General features: G+C 53.7%; 1 protein-coding gene across 1 annotated transcript in view; it reads left to right on the top strand.

Moving 5' to 3' along the window:
• Positions 1 to 14,121, top strand: part of LOC146808521 (extracellular calcium-sensing receptor-like) — a 232,860-nt gene extending 218,739 nt beyond the window's left edge. Inside the window, exon 5 of the mRNA XM_085623974.1 lies at positions 13,199 to 14,121. Within this exon, the coding sequence (XP_085480100.1) occupies positions 13,199 to 14,121 (923 nt within the window). The remainder of the gene's footprint in view (positions 1 to 13,198) is intronic.
• The last annotated feature ends 338 nt before the right edge of the window (positions 14,122 to 14,459 follow it).

Here is a 14,459-nt window from a genome sequence, read left to right as displayed (position 1 = left end):
ACAGGGCCCGAGCTCCGGCCCACCAGGCATAACCCACGAAAAGCACCTGTACCCCGTCTCCCGACGGATCTTCTGCCCTCGGACCTCTACTCATCACGGGGCCCAGCCCCACCGGCTCCCCCGGCCGGTTCAAGCCGCCATCTTGGGGCCTGCACCACGACGCCGCGTGGCCTCGCCCCGACCCTAACCCCGGGCCTGGCCGGCCCCGACATCCCGGCACCACCATCCACCCAGGAGGTGAGCGGACCACTTGGCAGGTCAATGGGAGAACGAAGTGTCAAGAGCTCTTCCCCCGCCAGGTGCCGATCGCCTCCAGCTCCCCCAGGCGCTGGCTCCACCCCCTGCTGGGTGTCTGGACACCTTCATCCCGGGCCCTCCGACCTCCAAGTGCGAGGGTCCGGACATCAAAGGGCGCCTGCCCTATAACTGGGGCAACTCCGGAGCAGGAAGGCAGTTGTATCCTGGAGTCGAGAGACACCGAGAGAACTCAGCCTTGACGGACTACTGGCGCTGCCGTAGCCCGCTCTTGTGAACCATCGTCCTGCCTGCTGGCGCTGCCGCGGCCTTCTGCAACATCCATCCTCGTCGGGACCTGCTGGCGCTGCCGCGGCCCGTTGTAACGACCATCCTCACCGGGACCTGCTGGCGCTGCCGCGGACCGTACATCGACCATCTTTCCGGGACCTGCTGGCGCTGCCGCGGACCGTGTACCGACCATCTCGACCGGGACCTGCTGGCGCTGCCGCGGCCCGTACCAACTAAACCACCAAGCTCGAGGATTGTGAGCTAGTCATCATCTCATCCGAACTACCTGACTGGTAAACAGACTGTCCCGCTACCCCTTACCCTGCTTTGAGAGACTTGAATCGAGGGGACCCCTGAGTCCAGACCTCCTTGTACCGTTCAACCGTACCTTAAGAAGTGCTTATAAAGAACACTGAACCTTATCCGTGTGTGGTATCTGTCTGTGGGGGGGGGGGAAGTTACTTGTCTGTACGATCGCTGGAGACGGCTCTCCCCGGAGACCTCTCCTCCTGACCCCGGCCGACCCTCCCGGTCCGTCTACCCTTTCTAACATTGGTGGCCAGCGGCGCGATCCGAATCAACGCGTAATCGTACAGAGAGTAGCTCACCCCACGACAAAAACACGATGTCAGCCAAAGATAGCAGCTCCACCGAGAAATTCCAAATGGATAAGTTAGAAGAATACAACCACCGCGAACTGAGACAATTCTGCATAGAACTTGGCATTGCTACCAGCGGCCTGAGTACCAAGGATGATCTAAAGCACGCCCTAGAGTCGTGGACAGAAACTGGGGTCGCCGGACCCTCCGACCAAAGCAGCATCACACCAGAGGGGAACGCCACGGCTCCCGAGGAGCGGGGAACGGGCCTCTCGCAGGAGGAGATCCGAGAAAGAGAAAGAACCAGATTGCACGAGTTGGAAATGGCACGACTCAAGATGGATGGGGAACTCAAGTTAGCTGAACAGAAACTCAACCTCGAGCATATGCGGCTCCGAGAAGAACGAGAAGAGAAGCAGAGACAGAGAGAGCTGGAGGAGAAAAAAATAACGCTCGAGCACGAGCGCCAACTAGCGGAAATAGAACTTCGGAAACAGAATAAAGAGCTGGGGGTGCCTGAGCGACCACACACCCCGGGGCCAATCGAGAAAAAAGTCCACATCCCCAAGGATGTTGTCCGCGAGTATGTCCGAGAAGACGACATACAACAGTGGTTTAAAGCCTACGAGATCGCCATGACCTCCCACCGGATCGACCGGAGTGATTGGGGAGCCGGACTTTGGGGGAGGTTTATCAACGAGGGTCGCGATGCCCTACTGCAGCTCCCAGATCACCAAATGTCGTCCTACGACCACATGAAGGCTGCCCTCCTCACCCGCTACGGCCTCACACCCGAGATGTACCGCCAGAGGTTCAGAGATTGCACCCGGATCCCAGGTACAACTTGGGTAGAATACGTGAACTATTTCAGCCGTGCCTTCGAGGGTTGGATCAAGGGGAGCCATGTCACCACCTACGAACAACTCTTTAACCTTATGGTATGGGAGCACCTGTCGAACAACTGTTTCGTCGAGCTCAGGCAGCACCTCCTCGACAGTAAGCTGACTGACCCCCGGCAGCTCGCCGCCGAAGCTGACCGATGGGAAAGCACCCGAGTGGGCCGGAGGGGGCCACACGAACAGAACAGAAGCAACCAAGGCCAGCACCGTCCTCGGGGAGGAGGAGGGGGCCAGGGGCGAGGGAGAGACGCCTTGTCAGCGACACCCGTGGCCAGCACCCCGCCTCCGGCCGGCCGGGGCAACCCCCCGTGGCGTCCTGGGTTCCGAGCCAACGTCACGTGCCACCGATGCCAGCGAGTCGGCCACTACGCCAATGACCCGAGCTGCCCGCAGAACCAAACACCCAAGCCCCGCCAGGTAGCTGCCGCCGCCCTGGGGGAAGAGCGATTATCGGAGGAACCAGAAGAGTATGAGCCGGCCCAGCAAGAGTGGGAACCGGCCGCCATGGTCCTGGCGTGCTTAGGGGGAAGAGACATGGTCCCGCGGGCTCCCCTACCCGCTAACACCAGGAAATACGGTCAGTGGGTGACCATTAATGGACAGCGAGCCGAGGCCTTGCGTGACACAGGCGCCAGTGTGACGGCCGTCCGCTGTCACCTGGTGAAGCCCGAGCAGATCCTGCCGAACATTCTCTGCCCCGTCCGCTCGGCAGACAACTCTGAGAGTATGTGTCAAATGGCCTGCGTCCCATTCGAATGGGGAGGGGTCTCCGGCCTGTTGAAGGTGACGGTCCGGGACGATGCCCCCGTGGACTGCCTCCTGGGGAATGACCTTGAGAGTTCCCCGTGGGCCACCGTTGTGAGAAGAGAGCACCTGGGGATGCTGGGCCTCCCGGACTGGGCCTGCATAACCACCCGGTCCATGGCCGCCCGTGCCGTCCCCCGATCAGAAGAACCGGAATGGCCAGCACCTCCGCCCCCGGTCGCCCCAGTAGAAGACAACGACGAGGCCAGCCTCCCAGACCCGACGACCGAAGGGGACGCGCAACCCCAGGACCTTCCTGACCTGGCTCAGTGGCGTCAAGAAGGGGGGCCCACCCAAGAACAGTTCCGCCAGGAACAAAAGACCTGTCCCTCCCTCGAGGGACTCCGCCAACAAGCCAGCGCCCAGAACGCAGGGGACTCCACCGGAACTCACTGGGTCTACTGGGATAACGACCTGCTATACAGCGAGCAAAGAATCGCCGAGCTGGGGGCCGGTCGAGTACTGGTGGTACCTCTCCGCTTCAGGGACTTTCTGCTCAACCTGGCCCACGATGTCCCCCTGGCTGGACACCTGGGCCAGGACAAAACGTACAGCCGCCTAGTGACCCACTTTTTCTGGCCGAAAATGAGGAACGACGTCCTGAACCACTGCCGATCTTGCCCCACATGCCAAGCCAGCGGGAAGAGTGGTCGGAAGCTGAAAGCCCCTCTGCAACCCTTCCCTGTGGTCACCACCCCGTTCGAGAGGGTGGGGATAGACATTGTGGGGCCTCTGGACCCCCGCACGGCACAAGGACACAGGTTCATCTTAGTACTGGTGGACCATGCCACCCGCTACCCCGAGGCGGTGCCCCTACGGACCGTGACAGCTCCGGTGGTTGGCCGGGCCCTAATGGGGATCTTCTCCCGGGTAGGCTTCCCCCGAGAAGTCGTCAGCGACCGAGGCACGAACTTTATATCCAAATACATGAAGTCCCTCTGGCAACAATGCGGGGTCACCTACAGATTCACGACCCCCTATCACCCCCAAGGGAACGGACTAGTGGAGCGTTTTAACCGCACTCTCAAGGGGATGATTGGGGGATTGGAAGAGCCCCTCCGTCGCCAGTGGGATGTACTACTCCCGTGCCTCCTCTTCGCCTACCGAGAAGTTCCTCAGAAGTCCCTCGGTTTTAGCCCTTTCGAACTCCTGTACGGGCACCCTGTGCGAGGGCCCCTCAGCCTAGTAAAAGAAGGTTGGGAGATGGCCCTCCTAAAGACCCCTCCAGACGTCTTCAAATACATCCTGGCCCTACGCAATCAGACCCGGCGCTTCAGAGAGATGGCCAAGGCGAACCTCGAGGCCAGCCAGGAGGACATGAAGAGGTGGTATGATCACAATGCCTCCTCCGTTGAGTTCGAGCCTGGACAACAAGTATGGGTGATGTCCCCCACCGAACCATGTGCCTTGCAAGATAAGTGGATGGGGCCCTTCAAAGTGGTCGAGCGCAAAAGCCCTGTCACTTACCTCATCGACCTGGGGACCTCCCGGAACCCCCTTCGGGTCCTCCACACCAACCGACTCAAACCACACTTTGTGCGCTCAGAACTCAGCCTCCTGATGGCTACGGACAGTGGGGCAGAGGAAGACTCCGAACCCCTCCCGGATCTTCTGAAGACTCAGGAGAATGACGGCTCCGTGGACGGGGTCCGGCTCTCTGACGCCCTCACTTCGGAGCAACGCCAGGGCTGCCGGAACCTCCTGCTGCAGTTCGCTACCCTGTTCTCCCTCACCCCCGGGGTCACCCCTTGGTGTTTGCACGACGTGGACACCGGGGACAGTCCCCCTGTCCGACACCGGGCCTACCGCGTACCAGATCGGGTACGGGCCTGCATACAGGAGGAAGTGGCCAAGATGCTCACAATCGGGGTCATCGAGCCCTCGGACAGTCCCTGGGCCAGTCCGGTTGTATTGGTTCCCAAAGCCGCTGCCCCCGGCACCGCACCTGAACTGAGATTCTGCGTCGACTACCGGGGCTTGAACGCTGTCACCCGGACCGACGCTCATCCGATCCCCCGAGCAGACGAGCTGATCGACCGGCTGGGGGCCGCCCGCTACCTTAGTATCTTCGACCTAACAGCGGGCTACTGGCAGATCGGCCTCACACCCAGGGCTCAGGAACGGTCAGCCTTCTCTACCCCTGATGGCCACTACCAATTCAAGGTCATGCCCTTCGGCATGAAGAATGCCCCCGCCACGTTTCAACGCCTCGTGAACCAGGTCTTGGCGGGGCTCGAAGAGTTCAGCGCTGCCTACCTGGACGATATCGCTGTATACAGCCGCCACTGGCCCGACCACCTCCGTCACCTCCAAGAGGTCCTACAGGCCCTCCAGCGGGCCGGCCTCACAATTAAGGCCGGCAAGTGCCAAATTGGCCAAGGGTCTGTGACCTACCTTGGGCACCAAGTGGGAAGCGGGCTGATGGCCCCGCTACAACTTAAGATTGCTGCCATCCAGTCCTGGCAGCCCCCCGTCACCCAGACCGAGGTCCGAGCCTTCTTGGGGCTCACCGGCTACTACCGGCGGTTCGTGAAGGACTACGGCAGCATCGTGGGGCCCCTCACGGGTCTCACGTCCAAGAACCAACCGAAGCGGATTAACTGGACCCCCGATTGTCAAGCGGCCTTCGAGAAGCTGAAGGCCGCCCTGTGCACCGCCCCTGTGCTCCAGGCCCCCGATTACAGTCGGGAATTCGTGGTACAGACCGACGCCTCCGACCACGGCATCGGAGCCGTCCTTTCTCAGTTAAACCCCGAAGGTCATGACCAGCCGGTGGCCTTCATCAGTCAACGTCTCCTGGCCCGAGAACAGCGCTGGAGCACCATCGAGAGGGAGGCCTTCGCAGTGGTGTGGGCCCTCAAAAAGCTCCGGCCCTATCTCTTCGGTACCCACCTCCGGGTACAAACTGACCATCGACCCCTGCAGTGGTTGATGCAGATGCGGGGGGAGAACCCAAAACTCTTGCGCTGGTCCATTTCCCTGCAGGGAATGGACTTCACCGTGGAGCACCGACCAGGCCAAGACCACGCCAACGCGGATGGCCTGTCCCGCTTTTTCCGCCTCGACGAAGAGAGTCCCCAAGGAGATGGGTGACTCTCCCCGCCTTCAGCTGGGGGGGACGCATGTTGGACAGGCCACACGAAGGGCTTGCTCCCTCCCCGCACGACAGGGCCCGAGCTCCGGCCCACCAGGCATAACCCACGAAAAGCACCTGTACCCCGTCTCCCGACGGATCTTCTGCCCTCGGACCTCTACTCATCACGGGGCCCAGCCCCACCGGCTCCCCCGGCCGGTTCAAGCCGCCATCTTGGGGCCTGCACCACGACGCCGCATGGCCTCGCCCCGACCCTAACCCCGGGCCTGGCCGGCCCCGACATCCCGGCACCACCATCCACCCAGGAGCTGAGCGGACCACTTGGCAGGTCAATGGGAGAACGAAGTGTCAAGAGCTCTTCCCCCGCCAGGTGCCGATCGCCTCCAGCTCCCCCAGGCGCTGGCTCCACCCCCTGCTGGGTGTCTGGACACCTTCATCCCGGGCCCTCCGACCTCCAAGTGCGAGGGTCCGGACATCAAAGGGCGCCTGCCCTATAACTGGGGCAACTCCGGAGCAGGAAGGCAGTTGTATCCTGGAGTCGAGAGACACCGAGAGAACTCAGCCTTGACGGACTACTGGCGCTGCCGTAGCCCGCTCTTGTGAACCATCGTCCTGCCTGCTGGCGCTGCCGCGGCCTTCTGCAACATCCATCCTCGTCGGGACCTGCTGGCGCTGCCGCGGCCCGTTGTAACGACCATCCTCACCGGGACCTGCTGGCGCTGCCGCGGACCGTACATCGACCATCTTTCCGGGACCTGCTGGCGCTGCCGCGGACCGTGTACCGACCATCTCGACCGGGACCTGCTGGCGCTGCCGCGGCCCGTACCAACTAAACCACCAAGCTCGAGGATTGTGAGCTAGTCATCATCTCATCCGAACTACCTGACTGGTAAACAGACTGTCCCGCTACCCCTTACCCTGCTTTGAGAGACTTGAATCGAGGGGACCCCTGAGTCCAGACCTCCTTGTACCGTTCAACCGTACCTTAAGAAGTGCTTATAAAGAACACTGAACCTTATCCGTGTGTGGTATCTGTCTGTGGGGGGGGGAAGTTACTTGTCTGTACGATCGCTGGAGACGGCTCTCCCCGGAGACCTCTCCTCCTGACCCCGGCCGACCCTCCCGGTCCGTCTACCCTTTCTAACAGTCTCTGAGTCTGCGCTGCAGCGGCGGTGTGTGCTGACACTCTTTCACAGTGTTGCCTCTTCATTAGCTGCTGTTATGTGCAAATTGGGCCTTCATACACATGTCATCCTGCGACGCAGCCGCCATTTGCAGGCGACACAGTACAGTGTCGGGACACACTGTTTGTATAGCTCTGCCCTAGGCCATATGGGCTGAGGGCATTGGTGTCTGCTTCTGATTTGCACAATGTGATTTTGGAGGCCCCCCTCCCGGCATAACGGACATCCTGTCTTGTGTTGGTGTTTTGTGTGGCCTGTGACTTGGCATGGCCTTGCTTGGTGCATGGGGCATGGAGCCGATAGTGGCATGTGCGTGTTGTTGGAATGTGGTTGCGTCCGGTGATGGCTTTGGGGTAGTTGCGTGCATTATCGGGAGTTGGGTTGTGGATGCGGTTCCCCCCATGTGGGGTGATTTGTTTGTGTACTCACCAGGCTCGGCGAGTTCTTCTAGTCCGTGTACTCCCACCGGCGGCAGGGTGCGCATCACCTTCTCCTCCCAGGGATGGTAGTGTACCGGTCCGCGGGCCGGCCCACCTCCAGTGATGTTGGCCTGGTTGTGTTCGTCGGTCATTTTGCGGCGGACCGTCCTCCGCAGATCGTACCACCTGGCTTGGCATTTATGCCTGGTCCTTCGGATGGGTGCAACAGCATTCACCCTCTCGATGATCCTCTGCCACATGGCTGATTTTTCTGATACGCTGGTCTGTCTGACCAATGTTCCAAAGAGCTGTGGCTCGACTCTGATGATTTTGTTGACAAGGATCTCCAGCTCCGCTGTTGTGAACTTTGGATTCCTGTCTGTGGGCATGGTGTGGGGTGTGGGTGTGGATGGTTGTGGGTGTGCGTGTGTTTGTGAAGGTGGGTGTGTGAATGTGATGAGGGGGTGTTTGTGAAGGTGGTTGTGTGAAGGTGTGCAAGTGTAAGGTGTAGTAAAGGTTCAAGTCTGGTGCTGTGGGTTGTCTGTGGGGTCTGGCAGCAGTGGGTCTGTTGCAAAGGCTCATGGTTTGTGTGTGTGGGCCCTTTTTATTGGTCCATTTGTGGGTGTGGCTGTGTTTGAACTTTGGTTGGGTGTGTTATAAGGGGTGGTTGTGTTTTGGGCCTCTGTTTACCTGTTTGGCTGGTGCAGGTCAGTGTATTGGGTGTCTTTGGGCTTGTTGGACGTGTTTTGTGGTGTTGTGCGATTCAAATTGACTCTCCTTGTGGTGTTTTGCAGTGTCCTGGTTCAGTACGTGTGTTTTTCGCGTCTGTGCGGTGCGTACATCGGCCATGTTGTTGTACAGTGCTCACATTTGCTATGGCTTGGTACGACTCATACATGCGCACGGCTGGGTGAGGGTGCTGGTGTAGGGGCCTCGGGTAGGGTGCGTACAGGCATGGGCAGGGTGTGGGGGCCTGGGTGTACATGCCGTACATATGTGAACCCAGGGTACGATGCGTACATGGGGTGGGGCTGGGGGTACGGCGCGTACGTACGGGGTGCTGGGGGTACGGTGTGTGCCCCCTCCCCCGTATGGACGGTGCGTACCCCCACCTCCATATGGACGGTGCGTACCCCCAGCCCCCGTATGTAAGCACCGTCCCCCAGCACATACCCCAAGCCCCCGTATGTACGCGCAGTACCCCCAGCCCCCGTATGTATGTGCCGTACACCCGCCCCCCCATGTACGCACCGTACCCCCAGCCCCCCTATGGACGGTGCATACCCCCACCCCACCCCGTAGGTACGGAGCGTACCCCCACCCCACCCCGTAGGTACGGAGCGAACCCCACCCCCATAGGTACGGAGCGTACCACCACCCACGTACGCGCTGTGGGTCCGCACCGTACATAGGGGGGGTACGCTCCGTACCTACGGGGTGGGGGTACGCACCGTACCTACGGGGTGGGGGTACGCTCCGTACCTGGGGGGGGTGGGGGTACGCTCCGTACCTACGGGGTGGGGTGGGGGTACGGCGCCGACATGGGGGGGTGCTGGGGTACGGCACGTACGTGGGGGTGTGTGCTGGGGGGGTGTTCGGCACGTATGCGGGCACATATCTGGACGTCTCCATAGTTGCTATGGGAGTTCGCACCGTACGTTATTTTTTACATACGGTTGTGCATTCGGACGGACGGGACGGATCGTACTTGCGCGCTCGGACTTCAGTTTCCCGATTCGTAGGTAAAACTGTCCGGGGACGTGTCGGACACTATTTCTGACCCGAGGACGTGTGGGGGAATTTTCCCAATGCGATTCGTATGGATTTTTTCACATACGAATCGTACTCGCCAGTTTGTACGGGACTCGTACGATTCGTACGGTAAAAAAAACGGATACGATTCGTACGGGGGAAATTTTTGACGGATCGGAATCGGCCCCTTAATGTCTGGATCAGGAATCCCCAGACGCTCGTGCAGCTGTCTGTTAATTTATGCACTTCCATGTTCATCATTTAAATATTGATTGAGTCAAGCAGGTCTTGGTTCGACTCAAAGCTTGTATGCACTCAGCAGCTGCAGCAGCTGCTGGACTCAGAGGGGACGGCTCACAAATCATGTGTGGGGTGAGTGTGTCAGCCACTCTCTGATCCCGGAGACACATTTAACTGCTACAACTTTAGGGCTATCATGTTCTTTAAACCAGACTGACTGAATAAAAGGTCATAAACCTTATTTAAAAAATTCACCCAAAGTTTCTGTGTTTAACAAATGTAATATAAACAATTCCAAAAACGTTCTGTAATACACTGAATCTTCAAAGACCAGGGTGAAACATTGAAACAAATTACAATGCATGTACAACTGGTGTGCGACTGACAATAACGAGTTGGCTAAACAGTTATTACTATGTGAGTTTCACTGGTGTAGTGGTTATCCTGTTTGCCTTACACGCGAAAGGTCCCCAGTTCGAAACCGGGTAGAAACAATTTTACTTCTTGTTCGAATTCAAAGACGAATAATAGAATATAGACAAATCCAACCAGTGAACTCGCTGTTTTCAAGTAAGGGTTGCCTAGAAATTCCGTCATAGATTGGCCTGAATTATAATTTTATTCAGCATAGCTGTTAAATGAATTGAAATTCATATGTATATACACAGCTTAAGTGTCCAACCTGATAGAGATACACAGTAAATGATGGCCTGAACTAAGTTTTGGCCGGGAAATAGGCATACATTCTGTAATTTGGAGTAGCGTAATTCACTGTAAGTGTAATAAACAAGCATTTGCAATGCAATAGGTCTCGCATTTACAAGAGTTAGAGCTATTGGCATTATAAATGACAATTCCTTTTATTTATGTGTTGATTTTTAAAACATAAATAAAAGGCATTGCCATTTAAAATGCTAATAGCTTAAACTCTCGCAAATGCGAGACCTATTGCATTGCAAATGCTTGTTAAGTTTCATGATCTTTTTATTAATCAGGTAGTCCCGGTACCCATAGATTTCCTGGTTGATTTCTTCAAGTTTCATATTCTCCTGCCTTATATACCCGACTACGGGGAAACGTACTAGCATGAAAACAATCCTTAGAGGCATTTTTATTTTTTTAACCATGCTGTAGAATGCAGCGCACTTACAAAGAGGAAACAACAATGATAAATAAAGATATTACTCCTCATTGCACCTCTGTCAGGAAGGCTTTCAATTCTGACACATTCTGAGGTCTTCCATTTTTGGTCAATTTGGGAAAGTGTCAGAATACATGGATGAATGTGTGGGAATACACATGCTCCACCTATGTAATACCTTCCTGCTGCATTGTAAAGCGGCCTGTTCTGCCTGGCATAACAGCAAATTTACCAAGTCACTCAGGAAAACGCAGGATGTATCTGTGTGGCATGGTAAATCCCGATCCTAGGTTTTGCATTGCCTTGTGCGGTGCAAGGGCGATACAAAATCTTAATAAATCTGGACCACAATGTACAATGTTCCACTGTGTCATATCCGTACTTGTTCCTGGAAGTTCTGCCTTGGGATACAATCTGAGGAGCAGCATGAGTGTTCTAACTGCAGAAAAGGGCATCTTTCTTTCAGTTTTTTTAAATATAAAAAATAATCACCAGCTTCACACTATGACTATGAGAAGCTGTGAATATTTTTTAATCATGTATGAATTTGCGAGCTGTCAGGCAGTGTAACCTCATACAGCTTTAGCCCCATGTTGATGAAATCACCAGGATTATTCATTGGCTTCCATTTATGAAAGTTGGGGTCATGCTGCGGCCTAGATATAAGGAGGGAAGGGACCTACTTTGAGAGAACTCTCTCTGTTTTAGAATTGAATACTCTACGTGTGAGCAAATAACTTACAAGACATCTAGAAGTTCCCCTAAGGGACTAATGGAGCAAGTCTCTTGTGCAGGTAACCTACCAGGCATGTCAGAATAAATGACATCGGGAAAAGAACAGACCAAACTATCGACTTCTGGCCATACACATGGCTAAAGGATGTTAAAGATCCTTCAAAATTTAAATAGTTGTAATGTTCCTGCTAGCAGCCTTAGCATTCATTGAGTGATGTGTACGTAACAACAGTGATCTGCTAACAACAGGATTGATGATTTCAACATCACAACACAAACTAAGAACTCACATCTGCTGTATAAATACACTTTTTAGAAATAAGAGGTTGCCACCCAAGACTTGCTGTTCCATGATCTTGGGATTGTAGAGCTGCTCACAGACGCAGAAACGGACAAGGTGAGGGGAGCTGCAGCAAAGAAAATCACTTTGCCAGATCTTGATGACTGCACAAATCCAAGAGTGAATACTGATGAATATGTTGGTGGTGGTACAGTGATGCCGATGGTGGTGCATTGATGTCGATGGTGGTACATTGATGTCGGTGGTGGTGCATTGATGTCAGTGGTGGTACATTGATGTCAGTGGTGGTGCATTGATATTGATGGTGGCACATTGATGTTGGTGGTGGTGCATTGATGTCAGTAGTGGTACATCTATATCGTTGGTGGTGCATTGATGTCGATGGTGGTGCATTGATGGTGGTGGTGCATTGATGTCAGTGGTGGTACATTGATGTCAGTGGTGGTGCATTGATGTTGATGGTGGTGCATTGATGTCGGTGGTGGTACATTGATGTCAGTGGTGGTGCATTGATGTTGATGGTGGTGCATTGATGTCGATGGTGGTGCATTGATGTCAATGGCGGTGCATTGATATTGTTGGTGGTACATTGATGTCGGTGGTGGTGCATTGATGTTGATGGTGGTGCATTGATGTCAGTAGTAGTACATTGATGTTGGTGGAGGAACATTCATGTTGGAGGTGAAGCATTGATGTCAGTGGTGGTAAATTGATGTCTATAGTAGTACATTGATGTTGGTGGAGGTGCGTTGGTGGTGAAGCAATGATGTCAGTGGTGATACATTGATGTCAGTGGTGGTGCATTAATGTCGGTGGTAGTACATTGATGTTGGTGATTGTGCTTTGAAGATCATCATTGTACGTTAGATGTTTTTGTGCTCTGGAATAGCTGTTCATAGGTATTTCATGCAATGCGCCATAACAAGGGAACTGTTAACAAGCTCATTCACAGCTACAAACGATGGCTTTAGGGGTCAAGGGACTATGTGACTGCTACTCAAAATATATTGTAACATGCATTTTAACAGCGATAGACGTTTATCTACTTTATGTACAGGAAATGCATTGCTTTACCCGGAAGAAAGCCACTCTGAAGGAAAGCTGGTGTTTATGGAAAAACATCCAAGAGTTTGTTAGCTATTAGTTTCTACAAGAAAGGTAATTGTCCCAAAATTCTGGAAATTAACTCAATTTCGTATCCGCTTGGAGAAGATTAGAAACCAAAGTGTAATACCTGTGGCGAAAACAGTTCTTTTTAGTACGTTTACTATCAGATCCTTCCACCCATGCCATAGGTGAACCCTTACTTCACACATAGCAATGGATTTGCACCACCCACTTGCCTGTTGCAGATCACTGTGAACGTATTGTAAATAAAGAATACAAAATGTTAATAATTATAATAATTGTGAACTATAGTATGGTCCTCCTGTATATCGTATTTACTTTTACATTGTATGGTGGCCTTAGAAAGGGAATATTATGAATTCACTTCTTTTTTTAAGATACTGCCCGATGCAAAAAGTGTCCTGATGAAGAATGGTCCAATGAGAGAAATGACAAATGTATACAAAAAGTGATTGAGTTCCTGTCATATGAAGAGGTACTTGGTCTAACCCTGGCCATCACAGCTGGTTTGCTGTCCTTCCTCACTGCTTCTATCCTTTGTGTATTTATCAAGTACAGAGACACTCCTATTGTCAAAGCAAACAACCGTGGACTCAGTTACCTGCTCCTCATCGCACTCATGTGCTGCTTCCTCTGCGCCTTCATCTTCATCGGCCATCCCAGGAAGCTCACATGCATGCTGCGGCAGATGGTCTTTGGTATCATATTCACTGTCAGTGTGTCGTCTATTTTGGCTAAAACTGTCATTGTGGTCATAGCCTTCAAAGCGACCAATCCCAACAGCTCAGCAAGGAAATGGATTGGGTCAACAACTCCCTGCTGTACCGTCATCCTCTGCTCTCTGGTCCAAGTTTGCATTTGCTGCATTTGGTTGACTCAGTCTCCTCCATTTCCAGAACTCAACATGAAGTCTGATTTCAGGAAAATAGTATTTGAATGCAATGAAGGAGACACCGTCTTCTTCTACTGCATGCTGGGATACATGGGCCTCCTGGCCACAGTCAGCTTTATAGTGGCCTTTCTCTCAAGAAACCTGCCTGGAAGCTTCAACGAGGCCAAGCTGATCACCTTCAGTATGCTGGTGTTTGTCAGTGTGTGGATCTCCTTCATCCCGGCGTACGTAAGCACACGGGGGAAGTACATGGTGGCCGTGGAGGTGTTTGCCATCCTGTGCTCTGGTGCTGGACTGCTGGGGTGTATATTCTTTCCTAAGTGTTATATCATTCTGTTGAGGCCAGACAGGAACACAAGGCAGCACTTAGTTGGAAAAGGTAAACTTGGCCATAATAAAGGAGAATGATGACACTTTAGACATCAGAACTTTGACACGTTGGACAATATGGTTGCCATGGGCTTGTTGATTCATTGTATAAAAGCACTGTAACTTGATCCTTCTAACCTTAAATAAAATCATAACTGTTTGTTAAACCTCCACAATAATGAGTGATAATAAAACTTAATATAAATCAGTTGCCATGAATTTGATCAGGGCAAATGTTTTAATATGGCTCTAACTCAAATATTAACACAAAATTCCTAGTGAAATTTGGGCAACAGTTGTGTTTCAAACATATTAGAATTTTGAGGTAATTCAAAAAGGATTTAGTCACTTCCCAGTTGATAAAATATGCTATGATA

The sequence above is a fragment of the Triturus cristatus genome, chromosome 8 (assembly GCF_964204655.1).
Source record: "Triturus cristatus chromosome 8, aTriCri1.1, whole genome shotgun sequence".
In the NCBI taxonomy this organism is placed as follows: domain Eukaryota; kingdom Metazoa; phylum Chordata; class Amphibia; order Caudata; family Salamandridae; genus Triturus; species Triturus cristatus.
This window is presented reverse-complemented; position numbering and strand designations above follow the sequence as displayed.